We start from the raw sequence: 25,662 nt of genomic DNA, 5'->3' as shown, positions 1-25,662 counted from the left end.
GCTCCTATAATTTTACGCAACTTCTCTTCCATAATGTGTTACATAAGGAGGTTGTCGGAATCTATCAAATGTTATTAGATTGGAGGTCATTTAATAGCAAAAAATCGAAGGAAACTTTCTTCCACATTAGAATTTCAGACAACCGAATGTCATCCTTTGCTGATCCTTGAGCCAGTGGCTTAACTGAATGTTTCAAGAGGCCCCACAACGTTTGTGCATGGAACATTCAGATCACTCAAAAACTAACCCCCGACACTCATCTTGCCATCCCAGTCTTACAAAATCACTGAGATTATGTCTTAACGTTGTGTTTCAATAGCCCCCTCCTGTCCTCTGGGCTCTAAGCTACGGAAGAGGCATAATGAAGACCTTGAGTCTGCGCAAGATGGAGGTGACACGCTTTTGCAGGTTGTCCCATCTCTGGTTGCCTTCGTGAACCATCTGTTTCAGGCTGCACGCAGAGTCAGTGCGGTTCTCTCTGGCCAGGCGGCGGTACTGCTTGTTGATCAGCTCCAGCTGAGTCAGGCTCTCGTGGACCTGGCGCTGGAAAGCCTAAGACCACAGAGAAGCATATGGGTGAGGGAAATGGGGGACAGGCTCTCAGCAAGGTCATACTGCAGAATCGGGGAGAATGGGAAGTCACATGGTCACGGATAGGGAAAAGGCCATTTCTAGCAAGAGTATACTTCCCTTTGTTAAAGCAAAGTGCTGTAATCAGGGTGGCTTAAGGAAAGAGAGTGGATCAAACACAAATATGAAAGAAAATGGTACACAGTAGTAAATATATGTATATATGTTCAAGCATGTACATGTGCATATCCACATATAACACACACATATATAGAATATAGCTTTTAAAATAATTAACAGCCTGAAAAAAATTTTCCCATAAAACAGACTACAAACATATTTAAGTGTGCTGAAATGTGATTGAAATGTTCAATACTTCTGATTTCAATACTGAGAAAAAGATCCACAATAGACCTGGTTTTTTATTTGTAAGATACGTTATTTCCTCAAAATCCAGAAAGTGCCTCAATTCTGGTGTCCATTAAGGGAAAAAATGAAACTGCCTTTTACAGATGGCCCTCTAAATGCAAGCTATTAATTTTTAAAAATTTTTTTGGTGAGGAAGATTGGCCCTGAGCTAACATCTGTTGCCAATCTTCCTCTTTTTTCTCCCCCCTCCCCAAACCCAGTACATAGCTGTGCATCCTAGTCATAAGCCCTTCCAGATCTTCTATGTGGGATGCCACCACATCATGGTTTGATGAGTGGTGTGTTGGTCCGCACCCAGGATCCAAACCAGCGAACCCCGGGCCACCAAAGCAGAGCGTGCAAACTTAACCACTCGGCCATGGGGCTAGCCCCACTATTATTTATTTTTAAGAAAAGCAGTTCAGTCAAACACAAGCAACCTTACATGGAAAAAAGTTTGTAACATGCTCTATTTCTTTTTTGTGGCTCCCGTGAATTATTCTCTTTTTCTAAAACGTGTTAGAGCTGATGAACCACTTTACAGGGTACTGTCTATTTATTTTGGAGGTGAGTCTATGCACGGTTTAGAGTTTCTGAAGGTAAAATACTCTCTTCTTTCTCTCTGCAATCTAGCATTGCCCTAGCATAAGAATTATCTGGCCAAAATAAAATGAAGCATTTTTTTTTTCAAACTCATGTAAACGATTTATGACTGATTTCTATCCTGGCATTAGATAGAAAACTCTAATTAATTGGACTGTATATAGTCATTTAAATCCCAAAGTTCTGTTTCCTTTGGCTCATCACACTGTTTACATGCTATCACATTTATGCCTCTGAAATGGTTTTCCTTCTGAGCGTTGCTTTAAGAGCCCTCATCCTAATAAATCCAATTTTCTATTCTATCAAACTTTAAGTCATTTCCTCAGAAAAGGAAGTGGAAGGGCATGTTCAGCTTTTGCCATTACTGGAAGTCGGAGTAAAAGTTTGCCTGCTGGCGTGATGGTGGGCACCATGTGTGGGCACCCCAGCAAACCCAGATCCATCCCAAATATTCCTGCAATTGGCCAGACTAAATTTTGTTGGTCTCCAAACAAAACTTTGTTTTAGCGATTACTTTCTGTCTCTTAAGAAAATTAATTATAAGATAAATTATAAAATCATTCATTGTAGAAGCCAAATATATGGCTAACCTTTGCCATAAAATCTGAGAGTCCAAAATAGCATCAAAAAGACCTCATATAATCTGCTTTGTAGTATAAGCCAATTATAGAAGGTTTTAACCTCTATGAGGCTGAGTGTAGTAAGATGCAGTACGTGAACACTTCCACTAGCACTGGCTCACACCGGATGACCCGGAATGTACTGCAGAGCTTATTCTGGATTTTTACTAGAAGTTTTCTAAGGGAAATCCTTCTATATAGTAAAATTTTTTTCCTGTAATTTAGTGGTACAGTTATATATAAATCCGCAAATTGTAAGGTAAAAACGAACTCAGCTGGATTTGGTTGGAGTTTTAGTTTTATTTTTAAACATCTTGGGAAGCTTGGGGCCGAAATTAGCAACCAAGAATGATGTTTGTAAGCTACGTGCGTCAGAACTGTTTGTTGTCAATATATATGAGTACATTTCTGCCGATCAGTGGGAATTGATGGGAAAAGAAAATTCACATTAAAAAATGGGCCACTTTAGGTCATGCCAGCTCCTCTGTGAAAATGAGAGACAGCTGAGAAGTCAAGGTTTCACAGTATCACAGTGACGGAGCAGAGTCAAGATTGCACAACCAGCAAGGAACAGGGATCAGTTATTGAACGATTCCTTCCTTTATGAACATGATTTCACTGCTGCTATTTTTGTCTCTATGTAACTGAAGAGTCTTGGTGACTCATAAGAATGGCATGGCTCTTCATTTGTAATTAGAAATGGCTTATGACTAAAATGTTTTATTCAATTCTGGAGCTGATTCTATTTTATCGATGATTAAAAAATATATATCAATGCTCCAATTAGGTAAAAAAAATCAAGAAAATATATTTGGAAGATGGATTTGTATAGTATGGGAAACCATCATATTTTAGTCTTAGATGGTTGATTGTGAATAATTATGAAATAAGAAGAATGCCAAGATCTTTTGGGGGGAAATCATGATTCTTGTTTTCTAATAGAACTTCTCTTCATTAATACTGTGTTTGTAATTCTTGATCATCTTAAATTAAAATAAAAACCTTCTTTCCCCCCTTCTTTGTCTACTTATGATAATAATAAAGATGACCACAAAGTCATCACTCAGCGATTGGAACAAATAATGTGAGGGTGAACACTTAGGTTATGTCTCGGGAAAGCAACCACCAGCTGGCTGTTCTCATAGCAAAATAAGGATTAAATATTTGGAATTGTAAATCACCTCAAATTTCTTTAGTTCTTCCTTGGCAACTGTATAGAGCACCCCAGAAGAGCTGGGGAAGGCAGCTGTCCTTTCTGAAGTCTTCAGCCAATCTTCAAAACGAGAATAGTCATCCAGAAACTTCTGCCACAGTCGCCACGTCTCTTCAATTCTGACAGAGGAAACGAAAGAACAGAATCGGACTGTTGAGACTGTTTATGCTCCAGAACCCTGCCTGTTGCCTGCAACGGGATTAAGAGTGCCCAAACAAACAAATGTTGTGCCAAACAATAACTGTGCCTTGCGCCAAATTTGACCAGAGTGAAAAAGAGACAACTGTTTGAGCTAAAATGAAACAGCTGTGCGCGTGTGTATGTGTGTGTGTGTGTAACACATCCTGCAGCTCTGGATTTGGACTTAGTCAAATCGAGTGTCACAAGCACACAATGTTAACTGTTCTGGATCTGCGAAAGGGAGTTTAGAAGTGCAACACGATGTTCACGGTGCACACTCACACCAAGGTTCCGCTAAAATAAATTATCTAATGTTTAAAAATCCATCAATTCCTACATCAAACTCACCATCATCAAAATCAACCTATGATAGCAAGACAAATGTTATCCTTTCAAGCGTTCCCCAGAGAGGCAAAGATTCTGTGCCTTAAATCATGATGATAATTTTCTAACACATCACTAATTTTTAGTGCCTTGAATCTCAAACGGTTTAAAGATAAGCACTTTGTTTTATTATTTCATTTTTAATAAAAAAATGTTGCTTTTTCACACCATCAATTCTGTAACCTTATACTCACTCAGCAAGGGCATATGTTTATTTTTCTGAATTATATTTAAACCGTTAAGTCAGGCGTAACTTGGGGTTGTTCTATTTATATACTACCTTTATACCTACTTATTTTCCCAACTAAATGTAGGCGACGGCAAGTTTGTGAAACCAAGGCTGTTTTTGGACATTGCAACCAAAAGGAAATAGTGAACCATGGGTACTCTGGGTCATTTTTTTCTTCCTTTCGGTCCTCCCTCTTTCCCAACTGTTTGAACATCCCACTTACTTGAGCCTTCTTTCCATGGACATAGCACAGATATTTCTCCATCGCCGGTCCAGGTTTCGTGTAGCCTGCTGGATGGAATCACACTCGGCATCTGTGGCACAGGCATCACAGTCATGCAGCAGGACCTCACACAGGTTGAGGACAGAGGCCACGCCCGTGCTGTGTTTCTCTATGTCTCTCTGAAGCTCCTGTAGGGCATGAGACATACCTGGTTCAAATACTTGCATACAGGGGGGAGAAACTGTAGCAGTATTCACTGACTGATAAATGGGCAGGCAGAACCTTGACAAATATTTCATTTCCTTGATTGGGTGAGGTTTGTTCAACTTCATTTATGAAAGTACAGCAAGCTCAAAAGTATGAGAAAATGAAACTAGAGCTATTTCAGCCATGTGAGCAATATCAAAATATAAACTGAACAAATGAAACAGACTATATTAACTATATTAAGAGTAAAATTGGCTTCTTTAGTGATCGAAAAATGAATCTTGCCCCAGACTCCGTTTCACAGATATATCACTTCCATTCCAATCCATCGATCAATCAATCAAAGGAATACAGGTGCTCCTGTTAAGAGCTGGGATTTGCTCTCTAAAGAGCCACAAACTGTTTTAAACAGTTAATTCCACCATCATGAAAAGGCACCATGGTTTAAGGGACTTGGGTTCTCTATCATGTATGACATCATTACCATCAGCAGCTTCCTCAGTGAGCAATTTTAAATGTAGGACAGAAATAGAAAGCTTATGATGATAAACAAGGCATTGAATTTCCCCAGCGGTCTACCATGTGAAATTTTCATACTGCATAGAACGTAAATGGAAAATGTACATTGTGTTTTCTGTTGAGCTTTTAACTCAATTTATGCAAAGTATTCCTTAATTAAAAGTGAGGCCTCCCATAACCATCTTTTGCTTACCCTATTCATCAAGCTCCTTAAAGTATTTTCCTTTTCTTTGGTGCAGTTCTTGAACTTGCCTAGCTGTTCTCTCGTTCTGGTGATAATTCCCGAACTTACTCAGATAGCTGGCATTTACATCCTTGTGTGTATATTCTCTTTAACACCATGTTCCAATGTCTTCTCTACAAACACTAGCCTATGGTTGACTCCAATAACAGTGCTTTTGATTAATTTTTGGAGATTTTATAAACTAGACACTAGAAGATAAATTCTTTCAAAATATTTCTATTTCACTAAACACTTCTCAAATCTCTTGCATACCCTTCTTCATTTCTATGGAAGCTATCACAGGAATTGCTGGTCTAAAAATACAAAATAAAATATCACAAAAATTGAACTCAACATTTGCTCAGAATAAAGACAGAGACTTGAGTGAATGAGATCACATGTTTGTAGGTCTTAAAGTGCATCTTGTACAAGTATATACATTAGGAAGCAGTGATAGGGACTTACCACAATCCTTGTATTTAAAGAAGTTTTAGCATTTTGATTTACTCTTCCCTAAGTACTCAAAAGTTTCTTTTTCCAGCTTTATGGAGACATAATTGACATATAACATTGTGTAAGTTTAAGGTGTACAATGTGATGATTTGATATATGTATCTAGTGAAATGATTACCACAGTAAGTTTAGTTAACAGCCATCACCTCACATACTTAGAATTTGTGTGTTTGTGTTGAGAACTTTAAAGATTTACTCTCTCAGCAACTTTCAAATATACAACACGGTATTGTTAACTATACTCACCATACTATACACTGTATCACCAGAACTTAGACAAACTGGAAGTTTGTACCCATTGACCACTTTCATCTATTTCCCCCATCACTAACCCCCACCTCTGGAAACCACCAATCTACTTTGTGTTTCCATGAGTTCAATTTTTTAGATTCCACACATAAGTAAGATCATACAATATTCGTCTTTCTCCGAGTTATTTCACTTAGCAAAATGACCTCAAGGTTCATCCATGTTGTTGGAAATGTCAGTATTCTGTCTTTTTCATGGCTGAATAATATTCCATTGTATATACACCCCAACTTCTTTAACCATTCTTCCGTCAGTGGACACTTAGGTAGTTTCCATGTACATATTCACTGTTGTAAATAATGCTGTAATGAACATGTGGATGGAAGTATCTCTCCAAGATGGCAATTTCGTTTCCTCTGGATACATACCCAGAAGTGGAATTGCTTGATTATACGAGAGTTCTATTTTTAATTTTTGAGGAGCCTCCATAATGCCTTCCATATTGGCTGTACCAATATACAGACCCGCCACCAGTGCACAAGGGATCCCTTTTCTCCACATCCTCACCAGCACTTGTTATTGCTTGTCTTTTTGATCAACAGCCATTCTAAGACGTGTGAGTTGATATCTCACTGTGGTTTTGATTTGCCATTCCCTTATGATTAGTGATGCTGAACATCTTTTCATGTACCTGTTGCCCATTTGAATGTCTCTTTTGGAAAAATGTCTATTCAAGTTCTTCAATCATTTTTAAATTGGATTATTTTTTTTTTTTGCTATTGAGTTATATGAGTTCCTTATATACTTTGGATATTAATACTTTATCAGATAACATAATTTGCAAATATTTTTGCCCATTCCACAGGTAGGCTTTTCATTTGATTGGTCATTATTTTTGCTGTGCAGAAGCTTTCTAGTTTGATTTAGTCCCATTTGTTTATTTGTTGTTGTTGTTAGTTGTGCTTTTGGTGTCATATTTAAAAATCATTTCAAGACCAATGTTCAGGAGCTTTTTTCCTATGTCTTCTTCTAGGAGTTTTATGGTTTCAGGTCTTACATTTAAGTCTTTAATTCGAGTTAACTTTTGTGAGTGGTGTAAAATAGAGGTTATTTCCTTCTTTTGCACGTGATTATCGAGTTTTCCCAACATCATTTTTTGAAAAGGCTATCTTTTCCCCATTGAATATTCCTGGCTCCCTGTCAAATATTAGTTGACCATATATGTGGGGGCTTATTTCTGGGCTCTGGCTTCTGTTCCATTGATCTATATGTCTGTTTTTATGCCAGTACCACATTGTTTTGATTACTATAAATTTGTAATATAATTTAAAGCCAGGAAGTGTGATGCCTCCAGCTTTGTTCTTCTTTCTCAGAATTGCCTGGGTTATTCAGGGTCTTTTGTGGTTCCATACAAATTTAGGTTTATTTATTTATTTATTTTTTGGTGAGGAAGATTTGCCCTGAGCTAACACCCATGCCAATCTTCCTCTATTTTTTGTATGTGAGATGCCTCCATAGCACGGCTGATGAGTGGAGTAGGTACGCACCTGGGATCCAAACACGCGAACCTGGGCCGCTGAAGTGGAGCACATGGAACTTTAACCACTTGGCCATGGGGCCAGCCCAGTTTATTATTTTTATTTCTTTAAAAAATGCCATTGGAATCTTGATAGGGATTGCACTGAATCTATAGATGGCTTTGGGTAGTATGGACATTTTAACAATATTAATTCTTCTAATCCATGAGCATGGGTTATCTTCCCATTTATTTCCATCCTCTTCAAAGTCTTTCATCAGTACCTTATGAAAACTATAAGTTTTCTCTGTACAGATTTTTCACATCTTTGGTGAAATTTGTATTCCAAGTATTTTATTGTTATTGACGCTATTGTAAATGGAATTGTTTTCTCTACTTTTTCAGATAATTCATTGTTAGCATACAGAAATGCCCCGATTTTTGTACATTGAATTTTGTACATTGAATTTGTGTCCTACAACCTTATTGAATTTATTAGTTCTAACAGTTTTTTTGTTGGAGTCTTTAGGATTTTCTATATACACGATCAAGTCATCTGCAAACAATTTTACTTCATCCTTTCTGATTTGGATGCCTTTTATTTCTTCTTTTGTGTGATTACTCTGCCTAGGAATCCAGTACTATGTTGAATAGGATTGGTGAGAGTGCCATCCTTATCTTGTTTCTGATCTTAGAGGAAAAGCTTTCAACATTTCACCACTGAGAATAATGTTAGCTGTGGGCTTGTCATATACGACCTTAATCATGCTGAGGTATGTTCCTTCTATACCCAATCTGTTCAGAGTTTTTATCATTTGAATTTTTTCAAATGCTTTTTCTGCATCTATTGAGATGATCACATGATTTTTACCTTTCATTCTATTAATTTGAAATATCATATGTATTCTGTATGTTGAACCATTCTTACATCCAGAGATGAATCCAACTTGATCACAGTGTATGATCCTTTTAATGTGCTGTTGAATTTGGTTTGCTAGTACTTTGTTGAGAATTTTTGCATCTATATTCATAAGGGATATTGGCGTTTAGTTTTCTTTTCTCGTAGTGTCCTCGTCTGGCTTTGGTATCAGGGTAATGCTAGCCTTGTAAAATGAGTTTGAGAGTGTTCCCTCACCTTCAACTTTTTGGAAAAGTCAGAAGGATTGGCTTTAAATGTTTGGTAGAATTCTCCTGTGAAACCATCTGGTTTTGAACTTCTCTTTGTTGAGATGTTTTTGATTACTAATTCAGCCTCCTTATTCATGACTGAACTGTTCAGATTTTCTGTTTCTTCATGATTCATTGTTGGTAGGTTATATGTTTCTAGAATTTATCCATTTCTTCTGGGTTGTCCAATTTGTTGGCATATTATTATTCATAGTAGTCTCTTATGATCCTTTGTATTTCTGTGGTATCAGTTGTAACATCTCCACTTTCATTTATGATTTTTATTTATTTGGGTCCTCTCTTTTCTTATTGGTTAGTCTAGCTAAAGGTTTGTCAATTTTGTTTATCATTTCAAAGAACTAACTCTTAGTTTTGTTAATCTTTTCTATTGTTTTCCTGTTCTCTATTTCATTTATTTCTGCTCTAATCTTATTTCCTTTCCTCTACCAACTTTGGGTTTAGTTTGTTCTTTTCTAGTTCTTTGAGGTATAAAGTTAGGTTGTCTATTTGAGATCTTTCCATTTTCTTAATGTAGTTGTTTATGGCTATAAAATTCCCTCTTAGAACTTATTTTGCTGCATCCCATAGGTTTTGATAAGTTTTATTTCCTTTTTTTTTGTCTCAAGATTTTTTTTTACTTCCCTTTTGATTTCTTCTTTGATCCATTGGTTGTTCAGAAGTGTGTCATTTAGTTTCCATATACTTGTGAAGTTTCCAGCTTTCTTCCTGTTATTGATTTCTTGTTTCATATCATTGTGGCTGGAAAAGATACTTGATATAATTCCTATTTGCTTGAATTTGTGGAGACGTGTTTTGTGGTCTAACACATAATCTATTTTGGACAATGTTCCATGTTCTGAGGTGGCATGAAGAAGCAGGTACTGATGGCTGGGCTCTGCCATGGCCTCTGGTTGGGTGAGGTCCCAGGCTGTGTTCCCTGGCAGAACGGGGCCACTGGTAGGACTTTGTCACTGAGCAGAGCTACAGGCTGGGTTCTGCAATTGCTCCTGGTTGGGTGGGATGTCAGGCTGTGCTCTGAGACCACATGATGCTGCTGGCTGGACTGTGTTCAGCTGGGGCCACAGGCAGGGCTTTGCGGTTGGACTGGACTTCAGGCTAGACTCTGTGATCATGTAGGGCTGCAGGCTGTGCCCCAAAGTTGGGCGAGGCCACAGTCTGGGCTTCATGATCAGGTAGGCCACTGGCTGTGCTCCCCTGTTGGTCAAGGTCACTGGCTGGGCCCTCTGGTCAGCAGGGGCCTCCAGCTGTATCCCACAGTGGGGGGAGCTAGAGACTATGCTCCATGGTTGGGCTGGGTCACCGTCCAGGCCTTCTTGTTGGATGGGGCCGCAGGCTGAACTTGGTGATTGGGTGGAGTCACGATCTGAGCTCCCTGCTTGGGCAAGGCTGCAGGCAGTGTTCAGCCATCAGACAAGGCTGGACTCCACTGCTAAGTGGGGTTGTAGGCTGGGCTCCATGGCTGGGTGGGGTTGTACACTGTCTGGGTGGCTGGGCAGGGATGTAGGTTGGGCTCTGAAGCTGCGAGGGTCACTGTTCAGGCTCCCTGGTTGCAGGACCAGAAGCTATGCTCAGCAGTTGGGTAGGGCTGAGGCTCGGCTCCCTGCCCAAGCAGGGCTGTTGGATGGGCTCCATGGTTGCCTAGGTTCTCTGGCCTGGCTTCCCGGTGGGGCGAGACTGGAGGCCATGCTCAGCTGTTGGGTGAGGCTGAGAATTTGCTTCCCTGCCCAGGTCGAGTGGTAGAAAGGGCTCCACGGCCAGTATGGCCCTTTGTCTGGGGACTCAATCAGGAGAACTGCCAACTGAGCTCCCAGGCCAGATGAGGACACTGGTTTGGCTCTGTAAGGGCAGAGATGCTGGCTAGGATCTCTGCTTGGGTGCAGCTACTAGCAGGAATGTGGTCGGCGAAGATCTGAGTGCTGGTTGCTATCAGCTGCACCCTACTTCTCTGTCTCTATGTGATCCCAGTGGTTGAGCCCCACCAATTCCCCTAGCGATTCCTGTAAAGTGAGACTCAAGTGAGCCTCTGGGGATGCATCCCATAATTCCAGGGGAGCTGGATGCCCACGTTGGCCTCTCTTTTCCCACTGGGGAAGCCATAGGCCCAGAGGGACCCTCTTGGTGCAATGCTGTGCCAGCCTGGCGAGTGGCGATGCGGTCAGATTCCAGCCGCTCCCCTTATCCTTCTAATGCGATTCCTCCTGGTCTCTATGGTCCAGGGGTTGCTTCAGCCTCAGCCCCGGGTTCTTGGATGTTCACTGTGGTGTCTTGCCTAGTTGCTAGTTGGTCTTGTGAGGGGGGCTTAACTCAGGAATGACCTGTGTCACATCTTGATGACATCGCTTCTCCACATCCTTTTGATTAGATCTCGGAGTGGACTGCTGGAGGCTCAGTGTGGATGACTCAGAATTAAAAATGCCAGGGGACCTGCTCACAGGGGGGTCCTCACAATTTTGAGAGATTTACCTCCAGGAACTCAACCAGGTTCCCACAGCAAATATCAGAGAAATGTCCCCTAGTGCTTCTGCTCAAAAGTTTTTGTTAAAATCAATAAACGAAGTAAGGATTGAGGGGTTTTATAATTATATATAAGTGCCCTAATACGCTTAAGGTATTTTATTCTCAGCTTGAACCTCCACTGGCAATGGTCTCGAATGGTCACAGAGTGTCCTGAATTTATTCTTCTTCATCTATAACACAGAGAAATTTGACAAAATGTTCTCTGAGGCCATCTCAACTCTACATATATTTCTGCCCAATTAAGTCTGTCAGAATTAGATACATTGTCAAGAGAAACACCCAGAAGTTCCACACAGGGAAATAGGAGAAAACACATTTCTTATCCATTTCACCTATTTAAATATTTGTCAGAATTATTCCCCTCTGGAGACAGATTACTATTTATCTGTCTTTTACAACATGGATCCCAAATGCCACAATTTTTACAGAATCGTTATCAAACATTTTCCACCAAGGAAACTGGAGTAAATATGGTATGATTAAAATAAAATTTACTGAGCACCCACTTTGAGCTAGGCCCTGTGCCACATGCTTTCCTCATTAATTTTTATAACACTGTGAATCTTAGCATTCTTTTTTTTCCTGAGGAAAATTTGCCCTGAGATAACATCCGTTGCCAATCTTCCTCTCTTTTTACTTGAAGAAGATTGGCCCTGAGCTAACATCCGTGGCAATCTTCCTCTATTTTGTATGTGGGATGACACCACAGCGTGGCTTGATGAGCCGTGTGCAGGTCTGTGCCCAGGATGTGAACCTGCGAACCCCGGGCCACTGAAGTGGAGTGTGCAAACTTAACTGCTATGCTACTGGGCTGGAGGGATATGAGGGTTAAAATAGTTGATTACTTTGCTCCAGGTCATGCAGAAAGGTGGTGAGGTCAGGATTTGAACCCAAAACGTCTTCACTTTTAACCACCAGTGCACAGTTTTTTTAAACTGTAATTTAAAATTTAATTAAAAGGCAATATAAGCATACATTAATATATTAAAAAGTCAAAAACTACTACTAAACTCCCAATGAAGCAGTCCCTTTTCCACTCCAGATTCTTCTTCTTCAGAAACAACCATTTCCACCTCTTGTAGCTCTGTCTTCTGTTTCTTACTTCTGTATTTTTAAGTAACACCTTTATGTTGCTATTTCTTGATTTTTTTTTTTTTTAAAGATTGGCACCTGAGCTAACAACTGTTACCAATCTTTCTTTTTTTTTCTGCTCTTTCTCCCCAAGTCCCCCCAGTACACAGTTGCGTATTCTAGTTGTGGATCTCTCTGGTTGTGCCATGTGGGACGCCACCTCAGCATGGCTTGATGAGCAGCGCCCAGGATCCGTGAAACCCTGGGCCGCCAAAGCAGAGGGCACGAACTTAACCACTTGGCCACGGGGCCGGCCCCCTCCTGATTTTTAATTTTAGATATTATTGACTCTCCTATAGTAGAAAAGGAATAAACTTCTACATGACTCATGGGGCTCCAATACGTGTTTTAGCTCATCTTATAGCTAGAGCCATATTCATTGCTTGCACGACTATGGTTATTCAGCATTTTTCACATATGAGTAACAAAATTTGCTATGGTTAGATTTCTTTTCTTATGTAACTTTTTATTTTTCTGGAATCAATAATTCTCCCTCTCTTTCTCCATCTCTCTAAAATATGTATTGCCAGCTTCTAGTCTCTCTCCTAGGGAGCTAATAAAACTCCTTCCACTGTGGCTAAGCCCATCAGGCAATCTGTTTTCCTTCCATCTCAGAGCATCCTATCTCTCTAATTCTGTCTGGGCAGGTGTGCTCTCTAGGTTTCAGTACAGCTCTCATCTGGAACTTTCCTTTACCATCATCCTGGGAATTTCCCTCTCTTTATCCTGGTTGAATATTATTTTTCCTCTCATTTTAGTATTGGTTGCATATCTTTCAGTAGCTTCCTGTGAATGTGTGCATAGGAGGCAAATATTTTATATATTGAATGATGGGTATAATATTTTAAATTATTAATAATTTTTGGGGCCGGCCCCGTGGCTAAGTGGTTAAGTTCTTGCACTCCATTGCAGCAGCTCAGGGTTTTGCTGGTTCAGATCCTGGGCGTGGACATGGCACTGCTCATCAGGCCACACTGAGGCGGCATCCCACATGCCACAACTAGAAGGACCCACAACTATAGTACACAACTATGTACGGGGGGGGAGGGGCGGGGGGGATTTGGGGAGATAAAGCAGGAAAAAAAACAAGATTGGCAACAGTCGTTAGCTCAGGTGCCAATCTAAAAACAAATAAATAAAAAAATAATAATTTTCTCAGCTTCTCCCAGCTTCCAGCATTGTTTGGGGGAAATCAGACTTTTTCACCTCAGAAACCTTAAAGATCTTCTCTTTATTGCCCGTGTTCTGAACGTTCATAACGGTTTTGCTCTGTCCTGGGCATGTGAGGGCCTTGTGCTCTAGAAGTGTGTTTTTCAGTTTGGGAAATTCTTTTCCATTACTACTTTGATAAATTTCTTCCTCTCTGTTTTCTTTATTCTTTTGGGGGGACTTTTATGGAATAACTGAATTAGATTTTGAAACTCTTGCATTAATCCTTTAACTTGTTATATTTTGTCTTCTACTTTTCATATATCTATCTTTTTGTTTTGCTTTTTGAGAGATATTCTCAATTCTGAAAGTCCCTTTTTAAAAAAATGATATTCTTTTCTGAATGCAAAATCTTTCATCTTTATGAGGTTATTTTGTTGGTTTGTTTTTTTCCTCGCTCTACAATGCGTTTCCTTGGATTTTTTTTTTTCCTATTTATTTTGGTCTCTTCTTTCCATGTAGAAGTTCTCTTTAGTGGTAGAGATTCTTGCCTATCCACTTATTTATGAATGAATCAGCCCTTGGAAGCTATGCATGCATCCAAGACATGCCAGGCGGGAGGCTTCACCGTAGGGAAGGTAGGTAGGGGTCAGGTCTTTGGTTGATACTAATATCACTACCCAAAGATCTCTTCTCTTGGTCTCGTCAGTTTCTCCAGAGAGGGTCCCTCCCATCTCTTGGCTGTTGTATAAGCCTGGTTAGTGACATGCTGGGAACCAAGTTGAGGCAGTGGGGTGAAGTCATACTATTGCTACTCATCTATTCACTTTCTGTCTTCCAAAGTCCTGTTGGATGTCTCTCTTTTCTATCGTCTTCTCTCCTGTTCTCTACACCATTGTGGGTTTTAACCTTTTTTGGGGTTCTAGTAGTAGGCGGGGTTATAAATCCCTATGATCAACTTGCCATATTTAACAGGATACGGTTCTGATTTTCTTACATTTGCTAAATTATAATACTGGCCATTAGTATTTTAATAGTTATCACTGTAGACATCATTACCATCTTCTCCAGGAGAATTTGGGGAGCTGGAGGGTAACCATCACCCCACTGTTCCATCATCAGAATCTCAAACCTCAGAATCTATCAGAGAGTTGTAATCTCACCACAATTGAAAAATGGCCTGCTAACAATATTTTTTAAAAAGAAATGCTACTTGAAATATCAAAGTAACCCCAATACCCAAAACCTGTATTTTAATACCTATTCTCATTGGTTTAAAGAGCCTGAAAAATAAAGCAAGTACATAAACTTTTTCATAAGATTGAAGAAATAGGTCTATTTATATATATATATTTTTTGGTGAGGAAGATTATTGCTAAGCTAACATCTGTGCCAATCCTCCTCTATTTTGTTTGTGAGATGCCACCACAGCATGGCTTGATGAGTGGTGTGTAGGTCTGGGCCCAGGATCTGTACCCGTGAACCCTGGGCAGCTAAAGCAGAGCGTGTGAACTTAATGACTACGCCACCAGGCCAACCCCTCTTTATACTTTTTAACATTTTTTAAGTAACTCAGCTATAATTGCCTAAAGCGTGGATAGAATTTTCAAGGACAATTTAAAGGCACAGAGCAGCAATACTTCTCATGGGGGATTATGGTGTTTAATACTGACAACTGGGGTCTGCTATGCTTAGTAAGAAACAGCAAGGAGAGTGGGAGGTGAAAATCGCTTCTCTATGCCTGTTTCAGGGTTACCCTGTTTTGCGTGGTTGGGTTGTGTGTTGTACGCCAGTGCGATGTGCTCTATTCACTACACACACAAGGGTGAAACTACAGTTCGGTGTGCAGGTCACGCAATCCTCCTTGTAAAACTGAATTGCTTTAGACTCTAAAACTCTGAGCACACCCCGTGATCTTTCTCCAAACACTATATGCAGAAAAAGAAGCTCCTTTCTAGGTCTAGAGTAGTGAGCTAGTGACCCACAAATAAATGAAACTGTCAGCACATTTTGGAGACAACCATTTTAGGACGGCCTTTGGGTGGACCAACATGAACCCTATGATGGCATAACTTCTTATGAGTCAATCCTGGTGGTGACATGGGACCTATTTGCCCCAAACACCTGCCTAGACAAAGCCTCCCCTTTCTCACCAACCCTGTCTAGCTTCCTCCTGATTTTCCATCCCGGTTCACCACCTTGTGCCCACCCTTCTCTCCTGGAGGAGGACAGACATGCAAGAGCCTACTTACTTTCCCTCAGTTGTTGGCACTCTTACCTGCTGTTCGTTAAGCTTCTTCTGTATTTCTCCCGAGTCGCAGGAATCATAGGCTATCGGCTTGGCCAGCTCTGACTCGATGTGAGCCAGCCACGTCCTCAGGCTGCTCATGTTCTTATCCAGCTGCTGCACAGCGACCAGAGTCTCCTTCAGCTTCTTTATCCTGTGGGCAGAGAAGGAGGGGCACTCAGCTTCTGTGAGAGGCCCCACTCAGGTTTCCCTTGTGAGCAGAAGGGAGTGTTGGGTCTAAAGCTGAATTCCTTAGAGCCAAAGCGACTTACTGGCTGTATGACTTTGAGCAGTTGCACAACCTCTCTGTGTCTGTTTCCTCATCCATAAAACGGAGATGAAGTAAGAGTACTTGTGAGATTTAAATGAGCTGAATAATGTGGGATATGTGGGACACATTCAATAAATATTAACGATGATTATACTCAACACAGCTATTATGATAGAACAGTGACAGAAGCTTCATGGTTGTCACAAAAATGATTATTTCCACAAAAAATATAATTTATACTCCTATGAAGTACACCTGGGAGAAAAAAATGAACATTTCCAGTGGATTGTCACCAAATCCACAGATTACAAAGCCACAGTTCTGATCCTTTTGCCCCAGTGGGATATATTTTAGCATCCTTGGGGCACAAACTCAGTTTAAAGAAGAAAGCACACTTAAGATAAACTAACAGTGAGTTATCACATGCATTTGAGCAATTTGAGTTTTACCAATGCCAGATCACATTAAAGGTAAACTGAGGACCTGCTGGATTGCAAACAGCAGAGGCTAGACACAAAGCCACCACTATCCACTCTTCCATTTTCAGAGTTTACTTCAGTTCAGTATTTGCTACATTGCATGCTTCACACACGCACAAAAAAGGTCTACCACCTTTTCCAGGAAGCAGTAAAGCTTCATTTGTTTAAGTTTCCCATTTATCTAACTGTCACCTGTGAAAATCTTGTGCGCAAGATGCCAAGAGGACAAAATAAATAAGACTTATTTTCCTAATGACATGTATAATCTGACTGGAAATCTAGACATGTGAACAATGAAATCTAATACAGTGTGGAAAGAACCAAACTAAAGAAATGAACCAAGTCTCTGGGCGATAAATAAGAAGTGTCAATTCTGTCTGGCCACATTCAGGGAATTATTCGTTCATTCATTCATTTACTTCTCGTTCCTTTCTTTATTCTTTCTACAGACGTTTACGGTGCTCGATGATAGAAATACAGTGATGACTACAGTTTCAACCTTGCCATTGGAGGAACTTAGATTTTGATGAAAGAGGGGAAATAGAGGAATAACATTTGAACTGCATCTTGAAAGACGGATGTATGCCAAGCAGGACATTTCTGGCCTAGGAAACAGAAAGAAGAAAAGTAGAGATTTTGAAGGCAAACAGTGTGGTAATGCCAGGGAGGATGGGGCAGAGAGATGAAGAAGTGGTAAGAGATAAGACTGGAGCAAGATTATAAAGATCCTGCAGTGACACAATAATGGGTTTGTATGCAGTTTTAAAAATGAACAGGAACTTTGCCAAGATTTACCAGCAGAGGATGATAGGACCAGTTCTGATTTTGAATATGTAAGTGTGATGAGAGGGTGTTCTGGAAGCCCATTCAGAAAGTAAAAAGAATAGCCCAAGCATCTTACATCCAAAGCCTACATTTTGGAAACAGTGGTAACAGAGGTGAGGATGGAATTGCTAAATTCATGAACTGGCATGATGTGAGGGAGGAGGAGCTAAAAACTATGTGTTTCCCAGCTGGGTGACTAGATGGATGCTGCCACCTCAGGATATATAGGATGAGGAGCAAGTTCTTGGGATTAATGGTGCATGAACGTTTGAGATACAATGAGCCCGAGGGATCGGGTAGTTCTTAGGTTCAGCAAAGAGGATGGAGTTTATTGCATTGGCTTGGGTATTGTTGGCATAGAGTTGAAGCCTTATGAAAGGACATGTTTCAACCTGAAAGGGTGTGGATGAGAAGAATGAATTTCAGGAGGCCAGTTAAAGAAGGAGGAATCGCAGAGAAAGAAAAACAACCAGAAGGGAAAGAAGTGAACCAGGAAAAGGTAGCGTGAAATTAAATGCAGGAAAAGTTTCAAGAAGGAAGTGTTGGTGGGGGGATCAGATTGATGTTGTTTAAGGGTACAAACTTGCAACGAATAGTAAATAAGCCACAGAGATCTAATGCACAGTATCAAGAATATAGACAAAAATATTGTACTATAATTACATAATGGGATAAATATTGCTACAATGACAATTATATTACAATATATAAACGTATTGAAGTAACACATTGCCTTAAAATTATACAATGTTATATGTCAGATACATTTAATAAAAATAAAAATAGGGCCAGCCTTGGTGGCCTAGTGGTTAAGTTCAGTGTGCTCCGCTTCAATGGCCTGGGTTCAGTTCCCACGTGCAGACCTCCATGCTCTGTTAGTGGCCATGCTGTGCTGGCAGCACACATACTAAAAAATAGAGGAAGACTGCCACGGAGGTTAGTTCAGGGTGAATCTTCCTCAGCAAAAAAAAAATAAATAAATAAATAAATAAATAAAATAAAATAAAGAAAGAATTGTTGATCGAAGTACAATCTAAATGACCCCCTTCTCAGAGTCACCTGGTTTGCCTCCGATAAATGCAGTTTCCTTTGAATCAGAACCTCTCAAGGTGTGGCCAGGGAATCTGCATTTTTAACAAGCACTGCAGGGAGTCTTATGCACACTAAAGCTTGGGGACCAATGGTCTACTCTGTCCAATGCAGGGCAGTATAGTATAATGAGGCCTAACAAAGAGGACCTGGGGTCTAGCGATGCGGGGGGCTCTGCTGACCCTAAGTGAGTAGTTCCATCGAGGGCTGGGGAAACAGAACCCAGAATGCATTTGGGTTCACTTATGACAAGGGAAGGCTGTTCATTATTTTAAGAAAGTAGGCAGCGAAGGTGAGTAAATATGGTCTGAAACCTGTAGAATGATGTGGCTCCAAGGAAAAATTGATGTTTTTGTTTGTTTTGTTCAATGCAGTTTAATATTTGGAATACTTTAGAATGTTTTCAGGCAGAGAGTATGGAACTCATAAGAAAGAAGCCAAAGACAGGAGAAAAAGGAGGAGAGAAATTTCAGATGAATATAATTGATGGAGCAAGCACGCTGAGGAGACAGGTCAGGGGCACAAGCGCATGGATAAATATATTAGTTTTGAAAGGTGCCTTCCCATTGTGGGCAGGGTGTGAGCAGGAGTTTGGGAAGAACAGAGGTAGTATTTCTTAGCTCTAATCTTACCAAGAAATAGCAGCAAAAGCTGATTACTGAGTCCCCGGTGAGGGCCTGACATGGCTGAGTGTATACAGATAGCTCTACAAAGAAAAGTGATAGGGATGATCAATGTTTCTGATACAGCCCTTATTTAAAATTCAGTTCTGGTTTAAGGCCGTGACTCTTGCCTTTTAGTTCAGGAAATGTGGTCACCTTATTGACACTGCTCATAATATAGATGGATAGCAGAAAAGCAAAATACTTCAGCCTCCAAGGTGTCAACTTGGTCCAACTGAAGAGGCATCTGCTTGAAAAAAATGTCAAGAGCAGCATGACCTTTAAAACTCTAGAGACGTGATATATTTCAAGGCAGGGATCTGCCATAGAATACTCTCAAAGTCTGACGACCTGCACGTAGAGTCATCCAGCATTTCTCAACTTTATTACTTTCAGACAGTAAAGAAGTGATTCTCAAGTGGGGATGGTTACAGGGTCACCTAGGGGTGCTTTCAAACCACACGTGCCAGCTGCTAACTCTCTTCTTCCCACCTCCCTCTGCACCACCCCCCCACTCCTCTCCAGATGACTAGTCAAGACCCACTGCTCAGAAGAAAATGTCTCTTAATCAAAGTATTTTGAGCATTTTTATTTAATTCCTTAAAACTTACGTCACCATTTCTTTTACAGTTTCTATAAATCAATATTTCTCTCTCAAATGAAAATCTAGTCATGACAAAATCATTCTTCCTCTTTGTCACACAAATGCTTTTAAAAGGATTTTTACTAGGGTCGGTTATTAATGATGATATCTGTTTTTCATTAATTAATTATAATAATACCTATATTTGAATAATATTTTCAGTTTGTAAAAGCACTGTTAGGCGCATTACCTTACAGTGTTCTGAAAAAGATATGCATCTAAAAAATTGTGTTCATATTTCATAATATGTTCTATTGATAGGGAAGGGAAAACCTGTTGCAATATGTTTATCATGACTCACAATTCCACTCAAGATAAGACTGCTCTAATTAACTTTCTAAGTACAAACTGTGCCCTGTCCCCAGGGCATTTCAAGGTATTGGCCTTGAACAGTAATTCTAAGAACTTTTACATCCAACTCACTCACATTTCTCTCATATATAAGACAAAATTCACTTGAGTGTCAGTCAGTGGCTGAGTTTTAGAATGGCTACTGGGTGCAAAGCTGGGGGCGCACGTTCTGCCAATGACCACAGCACGGACTTGGAATTTAACGTGGCTGTGGCCATCCTGCTTTAGTGGCCCAGATTGAAAGGATGGTCTACAATCAATAAACCCACTGGAACAGGACTGAGGAACGGCTCGTTGCAACAAGATGTCTGTCCTGGTTTTGCCCTGTAAGGATGTCCTCTTGGAAACCTCTCCCACTTGGCCAACTTCCCATCTTCAGACTTGGTAGAATTGGAGTGCTTACTAGGCTTTGGGATAGGGTTTTATACTAACCTCATAATATCATCATGGTTTGTGTGTAGCTCAAGGCTGGAGGAGGGCCTCGCTCACTGCTTGTTTTCTTCTTACCCTTATTTATTCATTTATTTTTGGTGAGTAAGATTGGCCCTGAGCTAACATCTGTTGACAATCTTCCTCTTTTTTGCTTGAGGAAGACTGTTGCTGAACTAACATCTCTGCCAATCTTCCTCTATTGTATGTGGGATGCTGCCACAACATGGCTTAACCAGCAGTGCTAGGTCCACACCTGGGATCTGAACCTGCAAACCCGGGGCTGCCAAAGTAGAATGCAGGAACTTAATCACTAAGCCACCAGGCTCGCTCCCGTCATACCCTTATTCTAACTTCCTGGTATTATTTATGCACAAGTTCCTCTCCCACCTGGTAAGTTCACTGAAAAGCCGGAAGTGTGAATTTCCACTTTTGGTCTTCCTCTTCCCCTGCCATTCTAAGCTCAGTGCTTTGCACAGAGTGGGGGATTATTTAAATGCCTGCTAAAGATTAATAATTAGTATTCTAAGTAAAATATTTTTATTTAGTTAATATATTTTTTTATTTTTAATTTAGTTGATATTAATTGTATACTTAAGTTTTTCCTCTAGGTTTGACATTTGCAAATGGTCTATTTGTCAAATACTAAAATTCTTTCATTTTCTTGGTTTAAAATTCACTTACAAATACAATCAAAAGAGCTAAGGCAAAATGAGATGTGAGTAAACACTGTTCCATTGGATATTGTCTACACTAGCAAAATAAATTACAGGATTAGCAATCTCATATACACTGAACAAGTTCCCATAGTCAGAGCAGTTAGTGAGCAATATGTCAAGGGCATCGTGACACGGAAATGCTTGTTCATATAGTCCATTAGGGAGAAGTTCCTCTTTCAAATGAATGTGTAAAACTTAGTAAAGTCAATGGGGGTGAACATTTAAGTGGTTCTCATTTCTCATTTTTTTAAAAGTCTATTTGACTACAAATAGCAAAATACATTGTGTGTATGTTGGGGGAGCAGATGTCAGCTGGAGAGAAGTGGGTAGTAAAGACCCCACAAATTTTCCTTGAGATTATTACACTTGATATTTACAGCATCGTTCTTTCTTAAGAGAAACGTCCCATATTTTTTCTGTCATTCCTTTAAAGGAAATCCTTGGCTGGAGTGTCACAATATTTTCATATATCTCTCACTGTAATAGTTTGAGCACAGTGCTTGTAGTGGCACCCAGGATTATAATTTAAAATAGATGTTTACAGATGTCACAAGTCTGGGTAAATTTAGCAAGTCTGGCAAATTTTTAAGTCTCGGCAACTTATGGTTCTCCTTTCACAGTCCAATTGTATCAGAGGCTCTTGACCCTTCTTGAGAAGGATTCTACCGCTAAATCCATTTGTCCAGCTTCTTAACATTGTCACATAAATATATACAATACACATATATATCTACATATTTTACATATATATATATAGCACTACTTTCCTTCAAACTAATTTAGTAGATCCATAAACCAAAACAAAAAAAATTAAAATTCTAAATATAATAGAACCGAAAGTATCATTAGTGAATCCTATTCATCAGCGGGGGTTTATTTGCGGGATGTGATGGTACACGAAAACTATTTTAAAAAAATGAAAATCCCGTCATAATGTTATTCTAACCGAAAAAGTCATGAAAGAAACATTTGCATAATACACTAAATGACTACTTTCAACCTAAATTTCTACGTGTTGCACATGTTTTAAAAACTAGTCAGCGACCAAAACTTACTGAAAAACCCAAATAAAATCAGCTTTTTCATACACACAAAACCCTCCAGGCCCCTGAAATATGAGCAGATTTTTATTTAATAAAAAGAAAGCCTTCAGCTACAAAGCTGTCAGCTGCATAAGGCTGAATTTCAGTTTCATCAGAAGCCCATCCTTTTAACAGCAGACGATGGACTGACTGGATCTGTTTCTGAATCTCTTTCCTGTGTGTCAGGCTCTCTACTGTAGCCATACCCCATGTATGACGCATACAGTCCAGAGACAACTGGGATCCCAAGCCATAACAAAGTCCATTAACCTTTTCATCCAGCTCCGCATGCCCAGTAGGGGGACAAGAAAACAAACCAATAAATAACTCTTAGGAGTCCATGGCCAATGAACTCCTAACACCAATCATCTCCACTTAACACTGGCAAAAACAATTATGGATTAAAGTTCCAGCATCTATCCCATAAACCCACACAACATCAAAGCTATGCACAATGGAAGAAACTCAAGGAGATGCCTGCCTTGTGACATCGCAGTTACAATCTGGGAGATCAGCGTCCTCACCGCCATCCTCTGCCATCCTCAGGGCACACAGATCTTCTACCACCACCATGAAGCTTCTACTTGCAAAAAGTTAAGTCTGCAGAGCAAAAGGCTAAATCCTGTGTGGGGATGAAAGTTTCCCCTTGTCTGCGCATGGAAGTATGAAAATGCTCACTCCAGACAAATGTTGGTAAGTCACTGCCTGATAACATGACACTGAGCAGTGACAAGTGGTCATGTTTCTAAATAAAACCTACATTCATTAACATGTGCCAGGCTTGATCTCCTGGAATGTAGGCCACGAGTGTAAGAAGGGGAAAAGGCTCAGTGTAATCTGCAAGAGGGGGGGCATTAGGCCCCAAGAAAGAAGAATATCAAAAATAAAGCCAGCTGCAGACACTCCACCATTCGGGAAAGACAGTCAACTTTTCTTGTGGGCTGCTTGTTAAACTGGAAAGGATATTTGGAAACAAGAAATCACCTAAATGCAAACAAACAAAACTTCTACAAGTACAGCCAATTGTAGTAGCACGAAGGAACGGTTTCTTTTTTCCTCCAGTTGGATATGCCAGCTAAGCGGTCTAAGCAGGAAATTTAGGAAGGTGGGATGCAAGTGATAGTCTGTGGGACAGACCCTGGTCTTTGCCTTTGAACAGTCTGTGAGCAGGAAAAATAAGGAAGAAGTGCTATTCTCTCCCTACACGTGCAAAACCTTCGTCCTTTTAAAAATAACGATGTAAAGTGACAAAAATAACATGTTCATTTCAAGATAACGATAACAAAGTTCATTTGCTTGGTGGAATTTCAGGTAACTATTTTTCTTTCGTGAATTTCAGGCATTTCCACACTTTCTGCACTGAGTCTATATTAATTTCCTAACTGAAGCTTTTGAAGAAAATAAGCTCCCAAATTATTACTTACTGGTAATTTAATAAAACGTGACTAATGCTGGCTCTTTTATATTCTTTTTGGGTTCAGGTCTACAAATATATTACAAATAAATAAATAAATTACGAACATTTGCTAAATAGTTTTTAGACATCCTATATGATGAATTGCAATTAGAATAAAAGAAAGCATTCACTTCTGGTCATGTGAGTTGATTGCTTTTAAAAGGGAAACATTTTATTTGTAACAGAAACAAACCTATATTTTACATAAGAAATATACTCCAGCAAACCTAGTTACAAATAAAATTATTTTTCACATCTTGCTACTTAAAGATATCCTATCCTGAATTCCCTTATAAAACAATCAGTCCTCTGATACATTATTTTTAACAATCAGGACTGTAAAGCTATGAGCTTTGGTTAAAGGAATATATTAGTCACAATTCTACAACAGTAGGCAAATGTGCTTATTCTTGATAGTGATTAACTATTTTAAAAGCTTGAGATCTTTAAAAAATTTTTATTGCCATTATTTCCTTAGGTTAATCCCTTTTTAGTTTATTTAGTTTTCCTCATGGGTTAAACAAAATTATTTTTTTCATGCTCATTATCATTAGCAGAATGTATTTATTCCAATGAATTAAATATAAGGGAAGGCTTTTAAGTCAAAATTATTGTAATAGCAAAAAATGGCAACAATATCAAGGACCACCAATAGGGAAGATATTAGAAAAATCATGGTATATTAAAACTATGGAATACTCTGTAGCCATCTAATAGAATAAGATATGCATATATAGCATTTTATAGTATATATGGTCCTTTCCCCTGCATTGTCTCATTGGAGATGTGGTGGTTACTTTCTTTCTCTTTCTTTCTTTTTTTTGAGAAAGATTAGCCGTGAGCTAACATCTGTCATCAATCTTCCTCTCTTTGCTGAGGAAGACTAGCCCTGAGCTAACATCCATGCCCATCTTCCTCTACTTTATATGTGGGATGCCCGCCACTGCATGACTTGACAATCAGTGTGTAGGTCTGCACCCGGGATCCAAATGGGCGAACCCTGGGTCACCGAAGTAGAACGTGAGAACTCAACCGCTGCACCACCAGGCTGGCTCCAAGAAATGTGGTATTTATTTTAAGGAACACTTTAAAAATGAGGAATCTGGGACTCAGAGAGGTTATGCAGTAAGCCCTAGGTCACACAGCCAGTACAGGGTGGCCTAAACTCAAGACTGGTGACTAATTCAGGACTGTTTCCATGCTTGCTGCATCATTGCATTCCTGATCTTGGCCAGACATCTCTGAATTGACCACAATGAGGTAACACCAGCCATAAATTCCAAGAATCAAGTTTTCTTTCACCTCTAATATGGCTAGAACTCCTGTTAGACTGGAACCCCTTCCGAGGGCAGCAGCTACGACTTCGCTCTCTTCCTGCACTGCACAGGTGATTCACCCACACAGCCTCTAGACTGCCTCTGGGATGAGAGCTGATGTTTATCATGCAGTTCATTGTGCCAATCGATTTACAGGCACCATCTCACTTAATCCTCCTAATAGCCTTTCACACATGTGGTAATTGAGGTACTTAGAAGCTAAGTAACTTGCCTCAGGCCGCAGGGGAGCTGAAGCAGAAACAAGCCATAACTCAGGCAGCTGAAGCCCCAAGCCCCTCCTCTGTACTTATGGCGCTTCCCATCCCATGACTTAGACTAGGGAAACTCAACAGACACTGGAGTGACAAAGAACTCAGCCAGGTTCTGCAATCACTCTGGCGCTCAAGTTAG

At 39.9% G+C, this 25,662-nt stretch overlaps 1 protein-coding gene across 32 annotated transcripts in view; it reads right to left on the bottom strand.

The window, feature by feature from the left end:
• The window catches only part of SYNE1 (spectrin repeat containing nuclear envelope protein 1), a 445,076-nt gene that overhangs the window by 27,664 nt on the left and 391,750 nt on the right, over nucleotides 1-25,662 (bottom strand). For 31 of the 32 annotated variants that reach the window (XM_070488115.1, XM_070487809.1, XM_044761490.2 and 28 more), the window contains 4 exons: nucleotides 15,921-16,083; nucleotides 4,431-4,618; nucleotides 3,383-3,533; nucleotides 370-552 (listed from right to left, as the gene is read on the bottom strand). In XM_070488115.1, coding sequence (XP_070344216.1) covers nucleotides 370-552; nucleotides 3,383-3,533; nucleotides 4,431-4,618; nucleotides 15,921-16,083 — 685 coding nt within the window. Of the gene's footprint in view, nucleotides 1-369; nucleotides 553-3,382; nucleotides 3,534-4,430; nucleotides 4,619-15,920; nucleotides 16,086-22,956; nucleotides 23,160-25,662 lie in introns of those variants that run through there. The other variant, XM_070488792.1, reaches the window with a different exon arrangement.

The sequence above is a fragment of the Equus asinus genome, chromosome 1, assembly GCF_041296235.1.
Source record: "Equus asinus isolate D_3611 breed Donkey chromosome 1, EquAss-T2T_v2, whole genome shotgun sequence".
Taxonomy (NCBI): Eukaryota; Metazoa; Chordata; class Mammalia; order Perissodactyla; family Equidae; genus Equus; species Equus asinus.
Note: the sequence above shows the minus strand (reverse complement) of the source record. Positions and strands in the feature narration are given on the sequence as shown.